The 27,534-nt window shown below is 60.6% G+C and overlaps 2 protein-coding genes across 2 annotated transcripts in view; both read right to left on the bottom strand.

The window, feature by feature from the left end:
* Window positions 1-1,329, bottom strand: part of Lhx3 (LIM homeobox 3) — a 6,814-nt gene extending 5,485 nt beyond the window's left edge. Inside the window, exon 1 of the mRNA XM_005408529.1 lies at window positions 1,242-1,329. Within this exon, the coding sequence (XP_005408586.1) occupies window positions 1,242-1,329 (88 nt within the window). The remainder of the gene's footprint in view (window positions 1-1,241) is intronic.
* An 872-nt stretch (window positions 1,330-2,201) lies between these two features.
* On the bottom strand, window positions 2,202-27,400 carry Qsox2 (quiescin Q6 sulfhydryl oxidase 2). The gene is made up of 12 exons (XM_005408519.1): window positions 27,064-27,400; window positions 17,066-17,166; window positions 15,218-15,266; window positions 14,213-14,318; window positions 14,011-14,101; window positions 13,122-13,267; window positions 11,828-11,962; window positions 11,569-11,698; window positions 10,471-10,593; window positions 9,348-9,498; window positions 6,629-6,817; window positions 2,202-4,555 (listed from the first exon to the last, which is right to left on the bottom strand). The coding sequence occupies exons 1-12, from the start codon at window positions 27,359-27,361 to the stop codon at window positions 4,008-4,010; spliced, it is 2,067 nt and encodes a 688-aa protein (XP_005408576.1). The 5' UTR covers window positions 27,362-27,400; the 3' UTR covers window positions 2,202-4,007.
* Between the last annotated feature and the right edge of the window lie 134 nt (window positions 27,401-27,534).

Below are 27,534 nucleotides of genomic sequence, written 5' to 3'. Positions count from 1 at the left end.
GCGGGGCGGGGTTGCGAGCGCTCGGGCCCCGGGGCTGGGACCGCGGGGCAGGACCCGGTCGGGGCTGCCCTTGGCTCTCACCTCTGCCCCGCAGCTGGCTCCCGAGGGCCTCAAGAGAGCTGGGGGTCCGGGTACTGGAGGGAGGGAGCCGGGTTCTCCTGCCCCTGAAGTTTGGCCTGGGGAGCTTCACAGCCAAGAGGCTTCGAGACCACGTTCGGCTGCAGAAGGCCACCAGAACCCCGGAGCCTCAAGGATCCAGATGCCACCCTGGACCTCCCAGTTCTGCGGGCATCTGCGCCACGCCTGGAAGAGCCGGTTGGAGGCGGCGACTCTCAGGAGGGAAACAGGCCGGTGCTCTCAGCCTGGACGGGCAGCCAGGACTGGGCCAGGAGGGCCTGAACCAGGAGCCTGCACATCGCAGCACTCTGGTCAGCGTGCACAGAACCTCTTGGCGCCTGGTTTCCCGGCATCCTGCCCCGGTGCACACAGGTGAGCCCATGGGAGCTGCCCTGTCCTCGAACGGTGGGAGGTCCTCGGCAGGGACACAGGCCTGTTCGGCCACTGCAGTGATGGCCCTGGCACCCACAGAGGCCCCAGGAAGTGCTGGGAAGCCAGAAGGTTGTCAGCGGGTCTGCCGGTTCCGCTGCCCGCAGCCGGAGGACAGTGCCCTGTCCACCCGCGTCTGTGCTTGGTACACGAGCTATGAAAACCGAGGGCCGGAAGGAGGGTGTGGGAATGCACAGACCCCCCTCCCGCCCACACCCCTCGGGGCACTCTGCCCTGTGACTCCAGGAGGGCAGAGCGCACCCCCCTGGGCAGAGAGGGCGCCAGGGCGTGGGGTGTGGGCTGTCCAGTATCAGCTGCAGCAGCGGCGGTGGGACTGGGTAAGGGGCGGCCCCACACTCTGGGCATCTGGCCGGCTCGCCAACAATGCCTCCATTATCTCCCAACGTCCGTGGCCAAGGAGTGGCCCTTGGGGAGGACTGTGGAGGCGGGAGAGGCGGCCAGAAGTTCCCCGCTGCAAAATGGGGCGGTGCAGGGAGCTGCCTCAGTCTGGGGAGGCACCGTGGTCACACTCCTCTGGCCCCTCTTGCCACTCCAGGTCCCTCTTGCAGTCACCGCGGACTTCTTTCCCTGTGGCCGTTCCTGCCCTGCTCCCCTCCCGCAGGCCCAGGCCTGTCCCGGCGGCTTTCACAACCCACCCCTCCCCCGTCCTCCGGCTGGGGCAAAGCAGCTCTTACCCCCAGTCCCCCCAAAGGTGCAGAGGGTGTGCGCGGCGGGGACCCCAGGCCTATCTCGGTCCCGCTCGAGCTCCGTTTCCAGCAGCATCGCGGTGGAGTCTGGTCGGAGCGGGAGTCCCCGAAGGGCTGCAGCTCGCCCCGCCGGCCAGCGCTGTCTCGGGGTCAGAGCCCGGCACTTGCGGGCGCTGTCCACGGTGCTGAAGGAGGCGTCGCGCCCGGGCCCCCGCCCCTTCCCTGTCCCCGCCCCCGGCCCCAGCCCTCTCCGGGTCTGCTCGGGCGGAGTCGGGTGCGCGTCCCTCCCAGGCTGGAGCTGGGGCTGGCGGGCCTGGGCCCCCTCGCTGGCAGAAGTCAGTTATTTGAATGTTAAAAGCCGCCCGGAGGCACCGCCTTCGCAGCAAGCGGGCTGGAAGCCGCTGGACGTGGCCTCCGGGCTCGCAGCCTCTGGAAGCAGCGCCCAGGCAGCCCGGGAAAGCGCTCTGGGTCAGGCTTCTCCTGCCAGACACAGGTGGGGCCTCCACCCGCACCTGCGCCGGCTGGCCGGCTCTTCCCCACCCCCACCCAGCACAGCAGCTGTCGTCAAACAGAAGCTGCGCAGGGCTCCAGAGCCCGCTGCAGACCTGGGCAATGCGGCCTGGGGAAGATGGGGTCCTGACGGGAACTCAGGCCCAGACCCCCAGCCGCATCAATTCCACTGGAGAAGGGTGCGCCCCGTGCTTAGGCAGCTGGGGGTTCCCTGGGGTCGCACATTCTGAAATAACAGAGGGTGCTGTCCTGTGGCTGAGTCCAGATCAGCTCCAAGGAGCCCCTCTGGCCAAGGCTGTCTTCGGACAACCTTGAGATTCAATACGAAATATTCCAGAATTCCACACATCCAGCCAGGACACTGGATGGGAACGAGGGGCTCACACCGCACCTACTTGCATGGTGGAGCACGCTCCTGCTTCGAGAGAACTGGGATGATTTTCTCAAATGTGTTTTCTTTATTCTTAAAATGTACACAATTATAGTTTACTTAAATACAAAATGTCCACTTTCTTTGCAGGTAAGAAATTTCACTAACATTTCCAGGTCAATTGGCTTTTTAATCAAAATCTTTCCATTAAAAATAAATAAACATTTAAATTACTGACCTATTATATCCATTAGTCTCCATACCTCTGACAATACTTACAACTTTAGAAAACAGACCTTACACTGTGCCTACAGGTGGCCCTGGGCCTGGCAGGCCACGTGACATGTGGGGGACTGCGCCAGTCAGCTGCCCTCAGCCAGGGAAGCCTAGAAGCTCTGCCCGACTGCAGGACCCTCGGAGTGGTGACCCCCACTTCAAAGAGCAGCCCCATGTGGCAGCGACTCTCGGTTCCAGAACCCACTTCCCTGGGGACGCCTCCTCCAACGCCGTGCAGAGCCATTTGGCTGAGGGTTCTCAGGCGGACGGAGACAACCCAGTGCCTTCAACATTCCAGGCACAAAACCAGTGACCAAGACCAGCTAGGGGTCCACGACAGCAGAGGACACGGCAAGAAGGAAGGTGAAACAGGAGGTGAAGCAGGGGCAGCCAGGCCGCTGGCCCCCAGCGGGCGCTCCCTGTCCCTCCACCTCTGCACTGGCCATGGGAGGCCAGGCAGGCGGCAGCTGTCCATGTGTCTCACACAGCAAGGACAGTGGTATTACCGGCGCTTAACGACACCCACGTGACCGACTGTATAAGGAAATATGGGAGTATAAAACAGGGAAAGTGGAAAAATATTTACTACTATCCTGGTCACACACGTGTGCAAGCACACAGACAGGCATGCAGGTTCATCCAACCCACTTTATCCAAAAAAACAGCTTGCCAGACAGGCCTCGGGCACAGCGGTCCATGGGGAGAGTCCCAGGAGGGTCTGCTTTGCTCTGCTGAAGTCTGCGGAGGCAAACTTACCACTGCAGTATTTTGGGTTTTACAATGTGTTTCAACTGTTAAATGATCAAAACATCCCCAAGGAAGTCTAGGACGTGCCCGTGTGCGACCTCCTCCCAGTACGGGGCCTCAACCTCCTCTGGGCATCTCCCCAGCGCTTCCTCGGCGCAGCATGACGAGGAACTCAGGACTCAGAGGGGCCGCCGTGCAGGCCTCCCGGAGACTGTAACCATGCTGACCCTGGACAGCCACACTGGGGTGACCCTCACGTCTCTGCCACCAGACAAACAGAAGGCACTGCCACCACCCTGGCCCTTCTGAGCCCCAAGTTTATTCCCCATGGTCCCTGGGTTCATTTTGAGAAAGCCAAGCCACAAAACCCCTGGCCCTTCCAGCCTGCAGGCACGGGGTGACGAGAGCCCTCCGCTGCCTCTGCACCCCGAGTGCCCATGATCACAGGTCAGGCAGGGACAGCCAAGCGGCTGAAAGGCACCGATGGCGAAGCCAGGACCACGGCTGCACCTGCTTCAAGGCACCCGGAAGGCCACTGCTGTGGCTCTGCTGTGTCACCATGAGGCCACCTCCAGGGAGTTTCTCCAAGCGCAGAAGCAGGTCCTGCAGGAGTCTCTGTGGAGCCCTGCGGCGGCCTCTGCTCTTCCCATCCTCAGGCGACGCACACAGGGCTCTGAAGCAGGAGCTGTGGAGGCCGTGGACAGGGACCAGTGCCCTGGGCCACGTGGTAGGGTCCAGAACCAACACATTTACAAAATCCCCGATCACCAACGCTAAAGCTGCAGGGAAATGGGGGGCAGGGTGGTCTGGGCTCTCTGCGCTGAGCTGCTTGCCGCCCTGGCCCGTGGGCGCTACACAGCAGGGTGGTAGAGCCGAATTTTCCACCGCTTGGACCGCACTCGGAAGAAGAAGTACATGAGCATCAGGAACAGGGAGGAGGCCACATACAGCACCACACAAAGGCTCATGTCCAGGCTGGAGAAGCCGACGCCCAGGAAGGGCGCGGCTGCCTCGGCCTCCTCACGCGCCTGTGGCCCCTGGGGACTCTGGGCTCTTGCCTCCAGCCTGTGCTGCGGGCTCTCAGAAAGTCTGGTCCTGGGACCCAGCCTGTGGGCTGGGCGGAGGCTTGGTGCATGCTGGTCCCCCTGGGGCCTCTCTGGGGCAGTGAGTCCTCTGCCTTCCGCCAGCCTCTGGCCCACGGCCACTGTGTCCTTGGCATCCCCCAAGTCTGCAGAATACGTGTCCACCAGGTTGCTGCTGCCGTAGTGCTGCTTCAGGAACGCCAGCACCTGGCCCTCGTGCCAGCTGTCCAGGCCCTTGATTTCCTCGTGGCAGGCGGGGCAGAGGTCTGGAGTGGGCCACAGGACCTTTGGGAACTTGGGGTCCTCACTCAGTTGGCCTAGAAGGAAGATCACTATGGGCAGAGGCTCCACCCAACCTACCCCAGGCCACCCACCTCCTCGCCCTCTGGGCCCAGCGTCCTCCCAGGCACCCACTTTCTCTGCAGCCCTCTGGCGGGCTCCCGGCCGCCGCACCCAGGAAAAACCCCAAAAACTCGCCCACCAGACTCTGAGCAACACCCTAGCTCCACCCCACGAGGACCAAAGACGTCTTCTGTGCACGCCACAGGCCTGCGGCCCACAGCCCAACTGCTCTGTCTGCGGGGCGCCATCCCTGCATGTGGCTGTCCCACACGCTCTGGGTGCTCAGCCTGGCCTGACCCATGAGGACCGTGCAGTACATCTGGGGGGCCCCATGGCCACAGCTGGGTGCACTGAGCCATGCTGGCACTGGATGCTCCAGTGCCCCCAGAGACACCCTGGGACAGTGCCCTGCACTGCAGCTAAGCGCATGGCCAGCGACTCTGCTGCCTGCTCAGAAAGAACACCAGCCAACACCTCCACCAGGCGGGGAAGGACCCGCAGCACCGCCCTGGAGGTCCCAATGCCACGGGCCTCCCCGGGGTCGCCCCCTCCTCTCCCATCCACAGCCACATCCACCAACAGCACCACTTGGGGGTCAGAGACTCGAGCTGCCGCCCCTCACTGACTGTGCTGGCTCTGATCCCTCTCTCTCTGCTAGGTGCACAGAATACCAGTCAGGGGTGCGGGGGATACCAGACCGGCCTGCCCTTCGCTGCTGGACACGTCCCCGTGCTGCCGGGTGGAGACCTGCGTGGACCCGTGAGATGCCAGCATCCTGGAAAGGCTGTGAGCAAGGGCGGCCCCGGGCAGGAGGCGCAAGCCAAACTCCTGGGCTCCCACACTGGGGACAACAGGAGGCTCCGCAGGGAAACCGCCCTGTGGGGACAGCTGGGGGACAGCTGCAGGCAGCTCGTGGACCCAGAGGCCCTTAGAGACCTGCGGGGGCACCCCGGCCCCTGGCAAAGGCTTGAGACTCGGCTGACTGGGACACAGCAAATCCCAGCAACACGAGGAGCACGGCCACTCTCCGTGCAAAGAACCAATTTTCTTTAGTGCTTTAGCTGTAATATGTTTTCTAATACAGGGATTAAACAGAGACCAGGAGTCTACTAGCATTTACCATTCATCTCTATTAAATTTATTTCTCAGTGGAATTATTTTTAAGCCTAATTTTAATCTGCCATTGATTTTGGAATAGTTTAAATTACTTAACTCTAAGAAAATGTTTATGCCCGATTTAGTTTTTTATTTTATTACCCCCCTGCCCCACCCCCACTTTCCCCTCTTTGGTCCTGGAATAGATCCAGGCCCTTGCACATGCTAGGCAAGGGCTCTTCCACTAAGTTATACCATAGTCCTTTGTGTCAAGATCTCAGTAAGTTGTTCAGGCTGGACTCAAACTTTCAACTGTCCTGCCTCAGCCTCCCATGTACCTGAGGTTACAGGTGAGGGCCACAACACCAGGCCCCGTTTAGTCTTTTAAAATGAAACCACTGAGAGGTTTTCTTTACACAGTGATGAAAACTCCATTCATGAACTTGATGCTTTCCAGGATTTGGGTCACAAACCAAACTGGATGAGAACCAAATCAAGTTTGACTTGGTTCCCATCTAATTCAGTCTGAGAACAGAATGGTGAAAACAGTTAAGTTTGGGAACTGAGGCACCAGTGTAGCCTGAAAATAGATAGACAGGATCTCATTACACAGTTCTGAGTGGCCTTGAATTCACTGCATAGGCCAGGCTAGCCTCAAACTCACAGTGATCCTCCCGCCTCAGCCACCTGACAGCTGGCATTATAGGTGTGCACCAATATGCGCGGCTGAAAAACTAACTCTATCCTAAGTTTTCCAGGGTCAAAATTACTCGGGGACCCAGCAGGCTACCAGAGGGTGTGGCAGGGACAGAAAGACCCTAGAGTGATGCGGGGGGGGGGGGGAGAGGCAGAGCCCAGGGGCCGGGAGAGACCCCAGCTATGCACAGCAGGCTGCAGCTGGGGACACCACTGCTGCCGGCCTCCTGTCCCCCCCAGGGCGCAGCGCCCCTCACCTGCCAGGCGGCTGTTCACGGCATTGTGCCTCCTCCAGAGCCAGAGCACAGCCTGGTCTGCGGTCTTCACGGCATCCAGGGACTCTGCAGCCATCTCCTCGAAGTGCTGACCGCACTCCTGGCACCCGAAGAAGGTGCGCACGTACCTCCTCACGGCCTGTAGCACGGCCTGGGGGTCGTCCTCAAACCCTGCAGGGAGGGAGGAGGCTGCCAGGTTGCGGGGACACCACTGTCACAGCCGGGGTGGGCCCCTGCGCATGCCTGGGGGGTGCTCCCGTGGCACCCTCTTCAGACAGGGCCATGGCACTGGCACGGAGATTGAGTGTGCACTGGCACAAGCAGGAGGAACCCAGAGCTCAGGATCTGTTGGATGCGGCCTGTTGGATGCGTGACCCCTCATGGGCCAGTCTCTCTGCTGTCCTGCCTCGGCCTCCTGGCCCACAGCGCCCCAAACCCAGAGGGCTTCTCCTCTCGTACCACTGCTTACTCTAGACTAGGATGCCAGGCTGAGACCCACAAAACTTGCCCAAGCGGCCAGCGCCCCTCACAGGGAACACCAGGTGGCAGGTGGCCAGGGCCTGTAATCCCAGCACTCCGGAAGGCTGAGCCCTGGGAGAGGCAGCGATTTAGCAAGACCCGGTCTCAAGATAAAAGAAATAAAGGCTGGGGCACTCAGTTCAAAGGCCCTGGGTTCTGTCCCCAAAGCGGGGAGTAAAAGGCTCAGCCTCCCCGAGTGGTGGAGGTATGAGAACCACCTGCGTGCTGAGCAGGTGTCCCAGGAGCCGTGCTGAGCGCACACAGAAAGTGAGCAACAAGGTGCTTCCAGGAAGCCGCCCCGTGCCCGGGTGGAGGGAGGAGGCAGCCAGGGCCCCATGCGGCCCAAAGGGAGCTGCAGCCCTGCTCAGACTAGTGTGCAAGTGAGGGCCTCGCGCCAGCACCCCAAGGAAGCAGCAAAGTGATCCCCAAAACGATCAGTGATCAATGCGGGGTGTGCTCTGGGGAGGTTCTGTCTCCACCCCGCAGGAGCGGGTCCTCCTTGCTGGGGAGTCACCCACGGCCCCAACCTCAGTGTCCCTTCCCAAGGACTCGGGACTCGGGCCCGGGGACTTCCACCGGGACCCGGCTGGTGTCACTCAGAGAGGGTGGCTCTCGGCACCAGGCATTCCCTGCTGGCTCTCAGTGTGCGGGGCGGACGGCAGGACCAAGAGGCATGGGTGCCCGAGATCTGCAGACATCTGCCTCCCATCACGGTAATCCCCACCCCACGGAGCCGCCGCACACCCGAGACCCTAATCTTTAAAGTGGACAAGAACCATAAACCCCTACCTGGGGGATTAGCACAGGCTGCTGGTTTAGTGGACGGGGTTTAGCGAGCAATAAGGAAAGAAAACCTCCAAGACTTAATCCTTGAGTCCCCTGACCTAATTCCCCAGGCAGGAGACTGCTCAGAGAGGGACGGTTGCACTTGGTGCCAGGGAAGAGTGGTGCGGGCTCTGGCTGGGGCTCTGCTCTGCGGCCGCACACTGGCGCGTGTGTGTGTGCGCATGCACGAGGCCCTGGAGCACGCAGTGTGAGCTTCTTCCCCAGGCATCTCCCAGCGATGCGAGGGGACTCAGAGATCCACTCAGCACAGGTCGGCCGAGGACTCTGGGCCCTGGCTGCGCAGTGCTGCCGCTCTGCCTCTGCCCCAACACACTTCCTCCTGTCGGGGTCCCTCAGGGATGCGGCACCAACCCTCCCTCCCCATTCTGGGCCTGGGAAGGAGGTCCCCATGCTGCCCTGAGTCTCAGGGACAGCCCGTGGCACCCCTGCCCCTGGGCGCGGTGCCCCAGAAGTGTGACTGTCCCCTCTCCTGCCAGCAAGTAGACTCTACTTCCCTGGCCTGGAATCAGCTGCACGGCAGCAAGCAGCTGTAGAACGCTGAGGGACACTGCGCAGCTGCCTGGCCTGGGCTGCCTGGTGCGAAGCTGAGCTGGCCAAGGGGCGAGAGCAGAGTGGGACCCAGGCCCTCACACCCTGAGCAGAGTGCGTCACGGACACAGGTCACTGTGAAAGGCTCCACAATGCTACCAAAGGCCTGCAGGAGGCGGGAGCCACAGACTCCACCCTGCCTCCCACAAACACCACTGGGTAAAAGATAAATGTGGAGTTCGGTGACAGGCAGCATCCCAGGCTGGCCTTTAACCCGCAATCTTCCTGCCTCGGCCTACCAAGTACCTTGGACCACACACACGTACCGCTGTGCCTGCTCGTGCTGGTGCCCTCCTACACTTGGGCTCCCCTGGGAGCCGTGGGTCTGTGACTCACGTCCGCTGAGCTGAGGCCACAGAGGTGAGGGGTGTCAACCCCAAACCTGCTCCCTCTCCTGCAGGCTCACTCTGGAGGAGCTGGAGGGCTCCCTCAGAGGAGCCCACCAGTCTCAAAGCAGGCTCCCAACCCCGATGCTGAGAGAAGCTGAAGGCGGGTGGGTCCAGGCTGCTACATCTGGGGTGGTCTGTTAGTAACAGCAGAAGCCAACACACCCCTCGACAGGCATCACTTAGATTTTCCTAAACAGACATGGGGCTTTTCCCAAAGGGCAATTCCTGGCCAACATCCCATGCTGAGAGAGCCCGAGGCAAGGAGGTAGGGTTCACACAGCTGCAGGGGATGTAGTCCCGTGCACTGCGTCACACACCAGTGGGCACCACGCCACCTCCTTGGGGCCTGGGCCACTTACCTGTGCCGGCCAGCGCCTCGGGGTGGGCAGAGGCCTGGACGGTCAGAGTGTGGAAGAGCTTCCAGAGGGAGCATGGATAGCCCCTCAGCTCTGGGCGGCTTCCTTGACACCCCACCCACTGTACATGGTTGGTGAGGAAGATCCCGGAAATCTGGGGAAATTCGAAGAACACAAGACAATTTCAGAATTGGAAAGTGCTCGGGATGCCTCCACCTGGCTGGGGTGGCACTGCCAGGGCCGGCATCAGACCCCTCCTGGGAACACCAGAGCTCTGCACCTCTCCCCAGGGGCCTATACAGAACTCAAGGCCAAGTGGAGAGGAAGGGCTGTCTGCTAAAGTACTTCCTGAATCAGAGGCGGTGCCAGGAGGAATGGGCTACCTGTGTCTCAACCAGCCCAGCACGCAGGAGAGAGATGCTCCCTTGTCTTTGAAATGAGGCTTCACCATGAGGAAGCGTTACAGGGAAAGCGGCGTGGCACAGCTGCTCCATGGTCGCAGCAGAGGCATGCGCACTCTAGTGGGAGTGCAGGAGCAGAGGGCCCGTGGGCCACCACGCCTAGTCCCCGTCACAGACACCATGGAGATGAGCCCCCAGGGCTCCTGAGGCACCAGGCTGGCACTGCAGAGGCCGGGAGGTGGAGGGGATGTGTGGCACCCGCTCGTCTTAGGCCTCCACAGCCTAAGGACGGAGCCGCAGAATGCGGCAGGACAGAGGCCCCCTCAGAGCTAGGGTGCCGCTCTGGAAGGCTAAGAGCTGGGGCTTCCTCCCGCCACTGAGCCGGGGGACTGGGGCACAGGGCTGCTGGGGCAAGTGCCGTGCTCAGAGCCCCAGGCCGGCTGCCCATCCTGTCTGGTGTAACATGACAGTGTTCCCTGAGGAGAAACCAACCAACCACGGAGCCCAGCACCTGCCTGGACCACCTGTGCAACCTGGGGTGGCTGCCTGCCCCGGGGCTCGCATCTTCAGCGTGCCAGAGCCAAGTGAGGGGGCAGTGAGGTGCCAGCAGCACAGCCAAGTGTGGCATGTGGGCAAGTGTGGCTTCCTGTCCCCCCAGACTCAGTCCTGAGGCCAGGAGCGGGTATGGGCCAGGCACACACAGGTGCGTGGGGGGCTGGGCTCACCCGCATTTTGTTGTTGACCAGGTCCAGGACCGCGTTGTAGGGGATCCGGTCCAGGGGCAGCGTGGCCAGCCACTCCTGCAGCGTCCCCAGCAGCTTCCTGACAGGCGGCCGGCCAGGGAACAGCTGTGTGAGGAGGACCCTCCCTGAGAGGTGGTCAGGAACCCGCGGCTGGGTCTCAGGGTCCACAGAGGAGGCGCTGAGCCCGTCAGACACCCAGTGCCACGCAGCCTCCGGAAATGGAGACGACTCAACTTGGCTCCCTAGGCTGGGGCTCCCTCTGAGCTGGCTGCTCCAGCAGAGGGTGGGGACTGAGCGCTCTGTGCCCACGATGTCCACCCCCGCCCTGTGCCTGGCTGACACCACTGCACAGTGAAAGACCGCGGTCACAGGGTGTGGCTCACCCCCAAGGGGTCTGGCCGCTGCCCGCGCACTGAGGGGTGGGCCTGGGGCAGCCTGCTGTGTGGGGGCCTGCAGCCTGGCACCCGTGCTAAGCTTTGCAACCACAGCTGTCCAGGCTGCAGCCCACGGACGAGGAGCCAGCAGCACCGCACTTCCAACCCAGTGAAACGTGCACTTTCACCTGCACGGGCCAGAGGTGCAGCTGCGGACTTGCCAGTGTCAAACTTGTCTTTGGCCAGTGAGTAAACTTCAGAGCAGCTACTCAGAACAAGGCACTGTCCTGCCTCCAGCCGCTGCCGCCCTCATGCGCGTGAGCCTCGAGTGCCACGGCGGGGGCAGGGGCTGGCTCGCTCTGCCTCTGCCTCAGCACCAAGTCCAGAAAGGACTCCCTGGCCACTTCCAGAGGACTTGGGCTCCCTAGCTGCCCCCACGAGGCCCATGCCCCAGGGCCACACACCCACCTGTGACTGTCTTTTGCTGACCCCCAGTGGCTTCTGACACCTTGCCTGGGGTATGAAGCCCTGGGACCTCCCTCACCCTACTGCCCCTTACCCCAGAGCTCCCAGAGGCCCCCAGGGACACCCGTGCAGGCCTAGGCCAGGAGAAGGGGGTCTCCCTTGCAAGCCCCCCACCATCACACACCATGCGTGCCCACGGTGTGCAGAGCCCGCCCAATACCCTCGGCTGGGGCCGCCTCACCTTGGCAACAACTGTCACAAAGTCCCGGAGGGTCTTCAGCTCGGCTCCAGCTAGCGACCTGTGCGCAGCCAGCTCCACCCGCAGCAGGTAGTGCAGCCCCGACTCCAGGTCGGCCGTGTACAGCTTGGCCCTGGGAGGAACGGGGAGTCAGGAGCCGCCCCTTGCACTGCGGGCCCTGCCCCGCTAGGGGGTGGCTGGCCATGGGGAGGCAGTCACTCAATTCGAGGCACATGCGGGCCAGGCTCCCAGGGACACCTGCCTGTCGAATTCTCTCCAAACCATGGCTTCTGTGTTTTCTTCCTTGTTGGGCTTTTCAGGCATGGAAAGTGATTTTTTCCTTACATCTGGCAATGACTTCAAATAAGAGGAAAAAAAGGATCGGAGCGGCTTCGCACTGTGGGGAAGAAGAAAGGTGGGGATGCCCTGCCAGGCCCCACTGCGACCTGCCAGCAGGGGCGTCTGCATGGGGGGCTGAGGCCCAAGTCACCCTGGGCCCCGCCCCATCCACCCCACACTCAGCAGGACCACAGGGCAGCCGTGGAGAGGGTGGGGGCACGGGGCCCTTCTGCTGAGTCCACGGCTGATCTGAGTTGTGGCGCAGAAAGCACCAGGCTCATCTGCTTGCCGGGACCCAAAGATGTCTGCAGAGCTGGTTTGAGCATCTGCCAAGACGAGCTTACCCGACTGTGATCACCCAGCCTAAGAGCCCTGGCCGCCAGCGCAGCAGGCATCTGGCGGCCCTGCGGAGCACACCGCCGGCCTGGGGGCCCCAGGCTGAGGGCACCACAGGAGCGCAGGGCTCCCCTGAGCAAGTGTGTGGCTTCCAGTGAGCGTGGTCCCCTCTGAGGGCCAGCACTGACCTGTGTCAGGCGGCGGACACATGCTCTGGCAGCGCCACGTCGCACAGCCAAACCCCCAAGTGCTCAGGGCCCCTCCGGGTGAGCTCGAGGCTGTGCTTTCTTTACGGTACAGGCACTTAGCGAACTGTGGTGTGCTGGGCTTTCTGGGCAGGACCTGCGTGCGGTCTTCTTCTGGCCTGGTCACGTGGTGACGTCAAGGACTGCTGGGCACGCACTGCTAAGTCAGCAAGTGCCCAGGGCTGCTGGCGACCCAGGAGCCCCATGGTGGCTGGGAGGGGACAGCCAGGCAGGCAGGGAGCATGGGGCTGTGGCTCCTACTCCTTCCACAGCCTCGAGACCTCACCCCCACGTCCCCACCGTTCTGCCTTCGCCAGCCCCACCCTGCTGAGTCCCTGTCCAGGCCCAGCTGCAGGGCAAAGGTCACACAAGGTTCCCTCACTCTGGAGTGAGCAGGCCCAGACAGGATCGATGGGCAGCTCTGGACGTGGGAAAACCCAGCCCAGACAGAAGAGCTCCTGGAGCCTGGGCCACGTCAGAACAAACCAGGGAAGCAGCACCAGGCCCAGCGCTCCCTCAGACGCAGCCCGGGACTCCCCCGTCCGCTCTAGGAAGTCAGCAAGGCGTGCCTGTCCCCACACCCCACTGCAGCCAGGCGAGCAGGCCCACCCCGGGCCACGGCCACGCGGCACTCACACGTGAATCAGACCGTGGGAGCCGTTGGGGTGGAGCAGGTAGCAGGAAGGCAGCGAAGCCACGCCGAGCTGCTCCAGCACAGCCCTGTCCCCGTCCAGGGCTCTGCTCACCACGATGTTCTCGTACGGAATCAGGTCCAAAATCACCTGCGCGACGAGGGAAGGCGCATGACTCCGCGAGGTCAGGAGCTCAGGAAAGCGCACGGCCCCTCACAGGTCACCCGGCCAGCGGGACACAAAGCCCAAGGCGCCACCTGGAGCGACCGATGTGTGCCACGCTGAAGCGCGCTGTCACTGACACCTTAGCTGCAACGCATTTTAAGGCAACTAATGAGACAAGCGCACGGAGGTGTGGGCCCAGGGGCAGGAACTATAATCCCATTTAGAGATTTTCCAGACTAGTCCAGGGAAACACTGATTAAAACCTCACTCTCCCTTTCAAACACACCCTCCACAGGGGCCAGCCCTGCCCCCAGCCCTGCCCCACACAGCAGCTCTGCCGGAGGGCTGCAGTCAGGTGGGGTGGCTGGCGGGGGGGCCCTGGGGCAGGACGGCCGGTTGAAGGCACATCGGCGGGGTCTTGGTGGCAGAGGGACACAGCAGTGGCATCTGAGGCCCACAGAACCCCCCGCTCCCACACCTCAGATGCCCGAACCTGGGTGACCCAGGAGTATGTAGGGCAGTGGCTATTCCCGGAAAGAGGCGGCCACAGTTTTACTCTCTGGCTCTCAGTGCTCTGCCACGCCGAGCTAAACACCGGGATTTCTGTGCCACAGACCCGTGACTCTGCTGGAAAATGGAAACCCTGACCCCAAGAACTCGAGTCAGGACCGGCTGCTGCCTGTGAGCTCGTGCCCCCCCACCCAACAGCTGAGCACTGGGACCCCTACCTCTCGCCCCACGTAGGAGCTGTTGCTTTCAAACAGCACAGCCACGTAGTGGCCGCCACGGCTGCCGAGGAGGGCGAGGATGTCCCTGGGCCTTGTGGGAGAGAGGGGTTCTGGTGAGTGCGCTGCCATCCCGTGGCACACGGGACACTTCACAGATGACACTCAGCTGCCCCTTGAGGGGGTTGGTACCACAGCTACTCACGGGATCGGGTCCAGAGCCGGGCAGGCTGGTGGCCGGCGGCCCTCCGTGTGGTTCTGCAGGAAGTCGATCATCGTCTGCCTGACCGTGCGCAGCTCCCTGTCAGGCCCTGCCAGAGCAGTGCCGTCACTGCCACGCGGGTGGGTCTGTCCCCTGTGCAGCCGCCCCCGGGCCCGGGGACAGTGTGTGATGGGCGGTACAGCTGGCCATGGGGGCCACATGGACTCCACAGTGGTGCACACACAACAGGAGCCCGCAGGGCAGGAGGGGGCAGCTTTAGGACACAGCCACTGGCCATGCCCCACCCTCAGTGCTCTGCCATGCTGAGCTAAACACTGGGGAAGACACTGACAGTGTTTCCCCAGTGCCACCCTAAGGGCTGGTCACCCTCCAGGCCTTGACCTGCACTGCTTGCCTGGCCATACGCACTCCCAAAAGGCTGTCAGCTGCACCGAGTTGTTTATGTATTTCTCCAAACGTTTTTTCAGCCAGTGTGGTAGCTCACATCTATAAGCCCAGGACTTGGGAGGCTGAGGCAGGAGCTCTATGTGGACTACAGAATGAGTTCAAGGCCAACCCAAACTACATAGTGAGACCTGACTCAAATATTTTTTTTCAATAAAAAATTTACTTTAAAGCTGGGTATGGTGGCACATGCCCGCCATCCCAGCACTCTGGGAGGCTGAAGCAGGGTGATTTCAAGTTTGAGCCCAGCCTGGGTAACCTAATGAGACCTTGTCTCGAAATAAAAAATAAGGAAAACAAAGGCTGAGGATGTAGCTGAGTGCAAAGGCCCCAATACTACACATACATGCATAAACACAAATCACACAACTTCGAAGGAAAAATTTCACTACTCCATTTTCCAAGAAAGACAAAGGAAATTATTGCTCAGACTGTTTGGGTCTGAACTCCTCACAGAAAGGTGCAAACACGCTGAGCGCCCTGTCTATGTCAGCAGGGGGGTGGCCAGGCTAAGGGAGACAGTAGAGGGCTGCTGGTCCTTACCTCTAAAATTTTCTCCCGTTGTAAACTCCTTTGTAAATGCTTTAAAATACTAGAGAAAAAACACAACAAATAAGCAACAGCTGGGGAGGTCTGTGCATGTCTATAACACGTGTCGTCTGGTCACCAGAGCTTCTTCCACCCAGCTCCCTAAGACCCTGAGTGACGAGGACAAGCCACACCTCTTCCACTCTGTGGACACCAGCGACCCCGCCAGGTCCACAGCAGGTAGGTGAGCGCATGTCGGAATTCTGATATGCACATTTTCTAACAGTTGCGGGGGGGCTGTAAAGAACAGCACCCCCTCGATTCTCGCCATCAGAGGCGGTGGCATGACCACACGAGACCTACAGGGAGCGTGAGTCACTGCCGAGTGTCAGAGGATGGGATGGGTTTTCCCACTAGACGCGGCACTGTCTCCACCAAAGGCAGTGGAGAGACAAGCTGCATGCTGGGTGGACGGGTCAGAAGCAAGAATTTACAAAGGACCCTGCTGTCAGAAAGCTGTCGGAAAGGGATGTGCGTCCGAGAAGGAAATGGACAAAGGGTGCCAGCAGGCGTTTCAGCCCAGGGACACCAGCAGTTTCTCCCAAGGCTGCAGGGGTCTTGGAATAGGTGGGAGAGCACACCCAGGGGTGCTGTCCACACCTGCAGGGGCCTGGGGCAGCCCAGACCCCATCTCCAGGGCAACAGCGCTGGCACTCAGACACCACAAGGCATGCGGTGCCCACAGCCTGTCCTCACTGCTGCGCGGGTGTGGGACGGGGCCACTGATGCGGTGCTGCGTGACCACGCAAGACGCTGGAGAGGAGACAAGATGGGCAAACGTCTGCTGCCCTCCAAACGAGGACAAGAAAGCAGGGAAAGGGCACCAAGGGCTGAGCGGCCACAGGCATGGCACCGTGCAGAGCAGCACATGCTGGCTGGGCACAGCACAGCAGGAGCCAGAAGGGCACCAGGACAGCTGCCCTTGGGCGTAAGGCGCTGGGCATCCCAGGCGCCTTGGAAAGGACACCAAAGGCACCACATGCTTCTGGAGAAGCCCAGTCCTGTGTCGGACAGTGGCAGGCAAGCTGGCCAGGCTGCACCCACACAGGGCCGTACGGGGACCTGGACAGGGGTCCAGCTCTCTCCGCCCCCTAGTGGGAGAAGTGGGAACAGCCTTGTCTGTGGAGTGAGTGGGCGTAGTGATGCCAGCAGTGCTGGCTGTGGATGAGCGGGTGCTCACAGGCAGCATGGGCTGTAGTTAGGGTTTGTGTCTGGGTGTCCCCCCAAAGTCTCCTGCAGTCATGGGGTGGGCTTCTAGAGTTGGTGATTGACTCGCGGTCCAAAGCTGGGATTATGGGTGTGAGTGCTACACGCCCCCTGGGACGGGCAGCCTGCATACAGTATAAAGGAGGGAAAGTGGCTTCTCTCTCGCTTCTTTTTTGCTCTTGCTGTTTTCCGCAGCCACGAACAGTTGCCCTCTGCCTCGGTGCCAGCCAAGTATGGACTGAAACCTCCACCGACTGTGAGCTAAATAAACCTTTCTTTCCTTAATTTTGGGCATTGGGTATTTTGTCTCAGCAATGAGAGAAAAGTAATGGAGACAGCCATGCACGCAGGTCCTGGGGACCCTCCCAAACCTCCTCAGCCTCTGCACTCGATAGCGTGGATGGCCCCCTGCCAGGGACGCTGGCGGGCGTTTCTACAAGCAGTGCAGGAACACACAAGAAGTGGGAACCACCAGTGTGAAGCCCCAGGTTAAAGAAGCCCCTGGTGAGAGCAGGGAGGGCCGACCACAGCACCAAGGCCTGCATCGTTTCGGCTGAGATCACCCCGGTGCTTGCGCCCAGGGAGCTGGCTACGTACCCGGAAGGTGGGGTAGAAGTGGATGTCATAGGTGCGGCACACCTCCTGGTTCTTGTCTTCCGCGCAGTCCAGAGCAGCGACGCGGATGGCAGCGGCCCAGTCTGAAAAGCAGGAGCGAGACCTTCAGCCTGGGGGATGGGGGCAATGAGCACCCAGCCCACAGCCCCCTGGAGTCATCGTGCGGCCAGGGAAGGGGAGTGACGTCTCCACCAGAGGCTGCACATGTCCCCCACCACGGAGGACAATGGCGCCCACTGGTTCCTGCGGAACTTGCAAATGGCCCAATAGCTGCCGCACCGCCTGCTCCCAGTTCAGGGACACCCTGATGCCTGACGCACACCACGGGGACCCGCAGGTACAGCCTTGGAGATGAACCGCCCCCATGCTCACTCGCAGTGTGTGCGCGAACAGTCACCAACACCAGGGGCCCCTGCCCAGACGGCCCCTTGGCTGGGACGCTTCTGCCATCCTCAGCAACAGGAAAGGAGCACCTTACAGGTTTCTCCTACCCTTAACTTTTTAATTATAGCAAAGTCTCCAGCACGTAAATAAGAGATAAAATCATGACACCCTGTGCTCCTTGATCTTCAGTCTCACCCTCTCCTCTGGGCTCCACCTGACCCACACCTAGCGGCCCGAGGATCCCAGGAACACACACTTCCTCTAAACGCCCACGCCTGGCTCCAAGGGCTCCACCGTCACAGCAGAGCACACACACCCTCCCCAACCCACATCACACCCAGGCAGGGTGGCGACGGCCCTGTCCCTTTGTCTGGCTTACACTTTGTTTGAATCAGGATCCTAATGAGGAGGCCACTGTCCTGGGGCACGTGCCAGCTGAGGGACCTGCTTGCCTGTCCCTTTCGCTCTGACCTGCTGACAGCACCCAAGCGCGGCTCTTCTGCAAACAGGGCCGAGGTCTATGTCCTTGCTAGGTTCTTTTGCTGAGGTCACTCTAGAGCTTCCACCAGGGGGCAAGAAACCCTGGCCGCCTCCCTCGATAACCACCCCTCAAGTGTATTGCTTCACGGGGACAGCAGCCAGCAGGGTGCCCTTGTCCCCAGCCTCCTCACACAGGTGCTAGCACGGTGCATAGCACACGTGTGCAGGTGAGGTGTCTCTTGGGGCTCAGGAAGTCCTTGGCCTGCCCTCCATCCCCACCCGTGGAGGGTAACAGACTGACAGGGTAGGTGTCCCCGACAGCAGGGCTCTGGCTTACAGTCATCTCCAGCGCCCTTGGGGTCAGCCCCTGGAACCCCCCCTGTAACGAGGGGCAGGTTACAGAACAAGATGCCCTCTCTTATGTTGAAGCCACAGCCCGGGGGCTCGAACATGCTTCCAGCCTGGCCCTGCGCGGTCCCTTCTCCAGGCCCACACAAGAGCAAAGCACAGCAAAGCCCCCAGAGGGCGTGGGCCGAGGGAGCTCGGGGCTCAGGTGCCCGAGGCCAAGCACTGAAGGACGCAGTGACTTCCAGTCCCTACCGAGCCGCCTCTTCCCAAGCACAGGAGCTCACAGCTGCCGCCACCAGCAATCAACAGGCCCCACGTCTGCGTCCTGCCCCGGCCCCAGCAAGGCGCGTTGGGAAGGCAGGTGTCACCCCACTGCCACCTTTCCACCCTGTCTGTCTCTTACTCTTTCTCTCTCTCATACACACACACACACCCCAAAGGGCCGGGCTCTCCGCTGGTGTGCAAGGCTCCATCGCCGGCACCAGAGAGGGAGAGAAAGGACAAGGCCACCTCTTCCAACCCGAGACCAAACACAACGCTGCCCCTGCGAGACCAATGCGCATCCCAAGGCCGCGGTCAACACACGGGCTCCGCAGTCGCAGGTCGCGTTTCCTGGAGCCTCAGACTGCACAGAACTGAGGAGGAACAGTTAATACTCTCGCCCAATTAGCACGGCAGATGGCAGCAAGCAAGGCACGGAGGCTTTGCCGCCTTCCGCCACCAGTGCTCAGGGCTCTGTGGGCAGTGCCGCTGTGCCCCCCGCCCTAGCTTCACCCTGCGCTCCTGCTACTCCCTGGGGCTTCCTCCGTGTGTCTCTACCCCCCCATGGCAGGTTCTCTTACTTATTTTTTTCAGTGCTAGGGATGGAATCCAGGGCCTCTGAATGTTAGGCAAGTACTTTATCACTGAGTTACACCCTGGCCCTACTGTACTTTCTATTTTATTTATTTATTTTGCTTTCTGACACTGGGTTTCACTTATATAGTCCAGGCTGGCCTTGAACTCACTATGTAGCCCAGGTGAACGCATAGTGATCCTCCTGCCTCAGCCTCCTATGCCACCACACCCGGCTACAGCGCCTTTCTACTGAGAAAGAGAGTAAGAAAGTGAAAACCTGCTCCAGGAGCGCCCCAGTGCACAGTCACGGCAGCCCAAACCCCAAACCAACCTAGAAACGAGGTGCGGGGATGGTGGAGCCAGGACACTCCCAGTCGTGCTTCTCGAGCGCGTGGGGTCCTAGCCTTCTGGCGGTTGTCCTTAAGCATGTGTTACTCAGAAGGAAACCTGCTGTCCCGGCCACTGTGGACACCCAGGGCCTCTAGCTTCTGGAGTCGCCACGGCGGCTCTGCACAGCCCCCGCGGACAAAGCACCTGCCCACGGAGGCAGCTGTGGTGAGAGGCTCTCCCTAACCCCCCTGGGGCCGGCCCTGCAGCCGGAGTGCTCTGGCCTTTCGGGTGCCACCAGCCCTGCCCTCTGCAGCAAGGACGCCTGGACATGGGGTCCAGGTGCTGAGGAGCTGAGATTGTGAGACGCAGAGGCCCGATCCACCTTCTGACACCTGCAGTCTGACCTCCATCAGAACAAAGGCCAGGCTTCTCCCATTTACCCTCTCCATGGCCCCAAGGTACACCAGCAGCCCCGTGGTGTGCGCACTGCCGGCTGTTAGACCGCTTGGCCCACACAGCCCTGCCGTGGGGTCCTACGTGGGAATGTCAGGGCTCCTACTCAGCAGCTGGGGACACGGCGGGCCCAGGCCCTGCACAGCAGGGGCAGTGAGGAACCAGAACCCTGCACCCTCCTTCCCAGTATTACCAGGATGACGGCCATGCTGGGGCTGTCCCTGGGATGCTGAGCAAGGCAGATCCTGTGCCTCCTCCTGCTCTCCCTTGAGAGCACCTGTGGGTCACTTCCTAACACTGGGGCCTTAACCAGCAATGCCCTCTGACCTCAGAGACTCAGGAGGAACTGGGCTGGCAAGAGTGGTTTCCACTGCAGATACCATGGAGACAATGCTACAGCCACAGATGGAGGATGACACACACGATGTCAAACTCCGCCCCCCCACCCAGCCCTGGCCCTAGCCCCACGCCGGCCTTTGCAAACCAGGGATCCCCCCTCTGCCCTGCTCCAGCCTGCACCTCCCAAGAACTGGGGATCCCCCCTCCACCCTGCTCCTGAGAACCAGGGTGCTGTCCTCCATGGGCACAGCAGGGAGGTAGGACGCCCAGGCCCCTGGGAAAGTTCACAGCGCCACACATGAATGTGGCGCTCTCTCCCTTGCAGAGTCCTGTCAACAACTGAGACTTCCTCTCCTTCGCACTCCCAGGGTGCAACGGGTGGAATCAGCCAGCAGAATACAGCTTAAAGAAAGAAACAAGCCCCAGTTGTGGTGGACTGACAACTGGTGGTCAACTTGTGACACCCAGCAGAACTAAGTCAGTGTGGTGCTGGGTGTGGAGGGTCCCCTGAGGATTGGCACCAATGGCATAAAAGGAGAACAGGAGAGGAAGATGGTACTGTTGATTCTCCTGGAGAAGCTTGTCACACTGGTTTTCCTGACATGAACTCGGCTGTTATCATCATCAGAGGAGCTCGGGTCCTCGCTGTTGCTGAGGATGGCTGTGGTACCTTTCGGGGGAGCTCTGGTTCTTACTTTGAGCATGGCTTCCTGGCTCCAGTGCAGATCCCTCACACTGCTAGCACAGATCCTTCATCCCGCTGGCACAGACTTTCTAGCTTGTGCCACTGACCTCTGGGCATTCCCAGGGCAGATCCTTGATACAGACTTGCATGAGACACTGTTGTGGACTCTGGGCCTCCAGCTGGACTCCTGCAGGCACTGCCATGGGCCCTAGGTCTTCAGCTGGACTCATGCAGGACACTGGACACTTAAATCCTTTCCCTTGAAAACCCTGATTACAACACTGGTTTTCCCCAGATTTCTCGCCAGTGTGACACTCTTGTCCAGAAGGTGAACAGCTAAAGCTGTGGCACCATGGGCAGCCAGGGCAGGGTGGATGCATCTCACCCGGGGTCCTGCTGGGCGGCACGGGGTCTCACTGGAGCACTAAGGGTGGGCAGGACTTTGTCAGTGATGTCCCTGCTGACTTCTGACAGATCAAGGCCAGTCCCTGCCTGCTGGAGTGGCACTGGAGGGTGGAGCCACAGGGCCCATCAGGGTCGGCAAGGCCAGGCCTCCCCTACCAGACACGAGCACCGTGTCTCCACTGTCACAGCCACGAGCTCACACTGACCCCAGCCTGGCCCGTGGCAGCAGTGGACACAGGGTCAGACACCGGGCAGGGTGGGACACCCCAGGACGGCAGGAACAGGAAGGGAGATCACAGTGGGTCATTTCCGACTCTGAACCACAATTTCCTCTACAGCAGGCTGCAGAAGGAAGCCAAACAGAGGGGAAACCTGCTGGACAGGCCACCAAACCTCAGTGTGAGCGTCAGGCCTTCACCCTGCCTTTGCTACATTTCTCCCAATCTATGTAGGCCACCTAAAACTGCAATCCCACCTGCAGGCCAGAGCCCGGCTCTCTCCCTGGAACCTCACACTCGCCCGGCCGGGGCCGACTCCTCTGAGCCGACTTCAGACACAAGCGTCTCCTTTCCCCGCCTCGCGGCCTCCGACAGCCGGCTCGACGCCGCGCTGGCCCGTGACTCCCTGCAGCTCCCCTCAGCCCCACACAGCAGCCAGAGACGCCACACACAGACCGGCCCTGCCCGGAGCCGTTCTCTATCTCTTGCTGTTGGGAAACGAGATGGACACTGCCCGCCAGGCCACGAAGGGCTCTGTGAGGCACGCGCCCTGAACCACTCCCCCCCACCGGCACAGGCCGATTTCTTCCCACTGGCCCTGTGGTTCTATAGGCACCTCTCCTTCCAAGTTTCTCTCGGCCTCTGCTCCTCCCATGGAAGGCCAACCTCTCTGCTTTGTTCACTGCCTACCAGAGGGGAGCGGGAAGAGCTGCGCAAACTCACGTGTGGCCCACAGTGCCACCTGCAGACACAGTGGCTGAAGGGATGGCCCAGTCCCACCTGCTGCAGCACCTGAGACTCCTGTGACCAACAGGCCACCTGCGGAGCCTCGCTCCAGCCAGGATGCCTCTGCGTGGCCCCAGGCCTCCTGGCCAGGGTGCGCTGGGCACAAGCATCTCAGGCCTTTGTCTGTCTCTGAGACTGGCTGTGGCAGAAGGGAGAATTTCAGTTACACAGGCGCCAAGGGCACCGAGGAGGCGCCAGCAGTCACCGCGGAGCCGGCAGATGGACAGTATTCAGAGCCACACAAAGGACACCGCCACCCATTTCAGCAACCAAATGCACAGGGCTGAAAAGGCTCAGCTTCGGGGCTTGGGCTTCATTCAGCAGCACCCTCCCTGCCCAGCCTCTCCACCTGTCCAGGCCGGCACACAAAGGCGAGGATGCTTCCAGCAAGTGTGACTCGCTGGCTTTGCGGGGCGTCCAGGAACACAGGGTCAGAGGGCACCAGCTGGGAGGCCCTGGAGGCCGGGCCTCCAAGGGGAGGGGAACGAAACCTCAGGGCTCACTGCCCGCTTCCGCTCCTGCGTGCTATGTCAGCACCACTAGTTAAAAAATATTTGTGAAATAATTAAATTTCTTTCCATAGTAGACTAAAACTTATTTCAGATTTGCCTGTCAAGCAACTCGACCACTGAACCTAGCAGGGTTAAGCCTTCACCATTGCTTGCCACGCGCTAATGGAAATGTCCACAGAAGTCCGATTTATGCTTAAGCATCAATAAGTCCCAGGAAACGATTACGGGCAAGATTAATCAACTTCTGGTTTAAATGAACACATGGGAGGGCTGTGTTTCAGGCACCAAGGTTGGCTGTGGCTTTTTCAGTCTCCTGAAGCCAGGACCGTGTCAGAGGCTCCGGGCCCACACTCCAGACCCCAGAACCTCCTCTCCGAGCGCAGGCCCTTCCTGGAGGGCAGAGGTTTTCTTGAATAACCTCCAAGTTCAGGTGACAAGTGTGGGACGGGAGGGCATGGGAGAGAAACCAAACTCCACACCCACATGTACACCAGGCACAAGGTGCAGCCAGGCCCTGAGGGGGCCATGGGAGCCAGACGCCCCAGCTCTACCTTCTCTCTGGTGCTGGGGATGGAACCCAGGGCCTCAAGGGCGCTGGGTAAGGGCTCAGCCCTCTGCCACAACACCCCTGTTCCCCCACGGCCCAAACCGGATGTGGCCCTTAACATTCAAGGGACAGGGCTGGGGATAGAGCTTAGCAGCAGGGCTCCTGCCTGGCAAGTGTGAGGTCCTGAGTTCAATTCCTGATTCCCAAAAAAACATTCAAGAGGATTGCATTGAGGGTGAGGTTAGCAAATGTTAGCTCAATGTTGAAGCATCACAGGTGACAGACAAGAAAGCAAGCGCTTCTGAAAGGGACCCAGTCCCCACCCCTCCCCAGCGTGGGCCACTCCATGACACAGCTGCACAGGCTGGAAGGCCCTCTTTGCAAACCACCCCAGGGTCTCACACGCAACCACCGCAGTGATCTGGGGGCAGGGCCACCCTGGAGGCCTGGCTGCCTCCCACTCTGGTCCATCCCTGGAGGCCTGGCTGCCTCCCACTCTGATTAACTGCAGAGCAGCCAGGTGGCTGTGACAGCAGGGACCACACTGACATCTTCCACCCACTCCTGCCTTCTCCAGGGTGCAGGTGCACATCCCATAGCCTCGAGGCCACATGCAGACCTCACCTGGCTGCGCCCCCTCCCTCAGCTCTTTCTCTACCTTCTTCCATGGCATAATGGGCCCCCTGGGGAAGACCTTGGGGTCGCATTCACCACAGAACGCTCTGTCCCAGTCAAGCAGACAAGAAGAGCAGACGCAGAGGGAAGAGGTGCTCAGGCGAAGGCACGTAGGCTAGGGCCGCCAGCTGGCAGTGGTCACAGGGTACCCTGTCCTCTGCCCACAGGAACACAGCCTGTGCCCAGGTCCTGCCCAGCACCCACCACGCACACCCCAGCTGCCCTCTGCAGGAACACAGGTGAGCCCATGGAGCTCTGGAGTCACCCACGCCTGGACTCAGCTCCAGCCTGTCCCTTGGCTGTGTGACCCTTACCGACTCTATCTCACTTGGCCTCAGGCACCATCGCCCATGGTGCCCCCTGCAGGGCGACTCTAAAAGTACTCCAGGTCCCCTGGGTGCCCCCTGCCACCTCTCTTGGCCCCCAGTTCCTCACACAGAATTCCGGCACCAAGACTAGACCTTCACTCACTTGCCTTGTGCTTTGCTCCCCAGGGTGGCATGAAGTGGAGCAGACAGACTCCAAGGGGACCCCTAAGGATGCATGCTCCGCACCAGGCCCTCTCCTGCCCCAGACACCCCAAGGAGATGCCCTGTGCACAGCTGATTGGGGCAGGAGCAGCCCCCCACAGCTGGAGGAGCCATGGCGCCTGCACCTAATGATTTAAGTCCTCGAGGCTGTGCATAGGGGGCTGGGAGGGGCCGCCTGGAACCACCCTCCCTTCTGCTGCTCCAGCTGGCAGGTGATGGGGCAGGTGGCACAGCGCTCTAGCTCAGAATCCCCACTGTGGCAACCCCCTGGGGGCAACCACCCTGGTACAGGAACAGCGGTGCGTGGCTGGGAAAGGTGGTTGGGATGCCATTTTAAGGGGGGCCGGGAAAGGCACCTGAGAGCCCCAGTGCAAGGCCCACGTGCCCAAGAAGGTCAACACCACACTGCAGTGTGGGGTGAAGGGCACCCCTCCCTGAGCCATGACCCACACAGGGAGACCACGTGGAAGCAGAGCCAGGCACAGGGGGCCGCCACCCTTGAGGGAGGAGCTCCCCACCACTCCCAGCGGAAACAGGCATACCAGGTGGCCAAGGCCCCATTCACAGAGGAGTCCCCGACAGCACAAGCCTCTGGTGTGGAGGACATCATGAGGAGCAGGCCCGGCTACATCTCCCTCTCCTGTGGCCGTGAGCCTCTGTGCAGGTGTCCTGCAGGGTTAGCGTCCCTAAGAACAGTGATCCTCCAGCTTGGGGCTTGTGCCGACAGGACCCTGGGCTCCACCCAGCCACCCGGGCTGGGCTGACAAGTGCATTTCTACCAAGTCCCCGGGTGACCCTGCTTTGTGAAGCCTGGCCCTAGAACCAGCTCCGGGGACACTTCTCAGTGTTTTGCCCTCACCTTAGCATTCTCTGACTGGCGGCCCCAGGTCCCCGCCCCTCCTCACCGTGCTCCTGCCCACTTCACTTTCAGGCAGATCTCAGTTCAGGCTCAGGCCGGTCTTCCTGCCGTGACTTGGTGGACTCGGCCATTTTTATGCAGGTGCACTGAGCTAAGTTTACCACTGTACGCGGCATGGATGTGACCGTCTCCCTTCCAGAAGTAAACTTCCTTCCACGTTCCAAGGACAATGTTCAGGGTTCCCTAAATGCTAGTTCAGCTAACAAAAGAGCTTGCAATATTTGAATCTGGTTTATGACTTTTACATTTCAGATACTAAACTGAAAAGAAAATACACCCACAAAAGGTGACAGAAGTGCCACCAGATCTACCAGCACTTTCATTTATGTATCTATATCTCAGCTACAAAATAAAAACAAGAACTGAAAACTCTATTTTATTGAGTGCCTTGAAGCACATCCTCTAGGAGTTTTTTGGTTCCTTCTTTCACCCTCTGGGTCAGTTCTACCTAGTGCTTACTAAGTACTTAAAAGTTGAACTCCAAGAGAACAAATCCACTAGAATTAGCTCCAACACTGAGATGAGAGGATATACTTTAAAAATAGTCATTTACAACTGTGTACTTAAAAAAAAAAGTTTTAGCTGAGTGCCAATGGCACATGCCTGTAATCCCAGCATTCAAAGACGCTGAAGCAAGAGGATTTGACTCACTGTGAAAGCCTGTCTCAAAATTTAAAAAAAAAAAAAAATAGGTGGGTGAGGTTGGGTAAAGCACCTCTGGGTTGGATCTCCAGTACCCCCACCCCGCCATTTCTTCTGAGTATGAAAAAATTCTGCAGAGTTCGATGTAAGACCCAAAAACAAAGGTGCAGGAAAGAAGAGCAACAATTTGTAACGCTCTCGGCCAGTGAAATCTGTAATTAGAGGTTAGCGCTACAGTAGTGAGCAGTCCTGCCAAACCTCAACCTTGCTGGGGAGGAGCTCCGACTCCAAAACTGCTTAAATTCCGTTTTACAACAAGCCCAGCCTGCTGGAAGGGGTCTACAAATGCCTCCTCGGGTTACAACTCGGCCCTGTAGGGCAGGAGGGATAACGGCAGCGCCGAGAAAGTGCTGAGCACCAGCAGTTTGGTGAATGTAAGATTTCTCAAAAGCTGCGGTCTGGGAGCCCGGGAAGAGGAAGCCACCAACAAAATGCTCCGCACTTCCTTTGCTTCGACACAGCAGTCCCCGGGGCACTGGGTTTCTGAGTTGCGGGCTCACTTTGATATCTACCATATGGCTGCAGATCCACACCAGCAAGGGGATGACGTCGATTTAAAGGGCTGGGAGCGGCGCAGTTTGGACAGGAATGAGGGTGCTTAAAGGATGGGGCTGCCAGGCTGTGCAATGGACTTAGCGGGGTGGGGGTCGGCAAAGGGCTGGGGTACGAGGCCTGGGGGCCTCACGAAGCTCTTGGGGCGGAAAAGGGTAGGTGTTCTACGACGGGAGACCCGGGACGGCCACTCGCGGGGCGCGGGGGCTCCGGGCCCGGCTCGCAGCCCGGAACGACGCGGACCAGGCTGGGGCCAGGCCCGGCGCGCAGGGCCTCACCTCGCACGTCTCCGGCCAGAGCCCGCCACGTGGGCGCGTAGCCGATGCAGTGGCCACACCAGGAGGAGTAGAACTGCACGAGCCATGCGGCCGAGCTGTTGGCCGTGGCTCCGCGCACGCTGCCGCTGTCCAGCACCCACACGGCGTCCTCGCCCGCGCGGTACAGCCGTGCCGCTCCCGGCCCCGCCGCAGCCAGGAGCAGCAGCAGCCCGGGCAGCCGCGCTGCACGAGGCGGGGACGTGGGCGGGCGCCGCGCTCGAGCTCCAGGACTACGCGCAGCCGCCCCGGCCGCCGCCATGTTGGGAGTGTCGCCGGCGCGCCGACCTTTCACCCTGGCAACCGCCGTCACGTGGCCGCGCGCCGGCCCCGCCCCTCGAGGGCGCTCTCCCCGCCCCCGCATTTCTGGCCAGTCCGACTCCGCGAGGCTCGCCCCGCCCCTCAGTCCCCGCCCCTCACACGCGCTCGCCCCGC

This window comes from Chinchilla lanigera, unplaced genomic scaffold (assembly GCF_000276665.1).
Source record: "Chinchilla lanigera isolate Chin_1 unplaced genomic scaffold, ChiLan1.0 scaffold00112, whole genome shotgun sequence".
Lineage (NCBI taxonomy): Eukaryota > Metazoa > Chordata > Mammalia > Rodentia > Chinchillidae > Chinchilla > Chinchilla lanigera.
Note: the sequence above shows the minus strand (reverse complement) of the source record. Positions and strands in the feature narration are given on the sequence as shown.

Excerpts from the sequence above, each read along its gene's own strand:
- Qsox2 (XM_005408519.1), bottom strand. The coding sequence starts at position 27,361 with ATGGCGGCGGCCGGGGCGGCTGCGCGTAGTCCTGGAGCTCGAGCGCGG. Across the intron at positions 15,267-17,065 it reads ACTTCTACCCCACCTTCCGG|TATTTTAAAGCATTTACAAA; the intron begins GTACGTAGCCAG and ends TTTTTTCTCTAG. Across the intron at positions 11,699-11,827 it reads GTTTGGAGAGAATTCGACAG|GGCCAAGCTGTACACGGCCG; the intron begins GCAGGTGTCCCT and ends CGTTCCTCCCAG.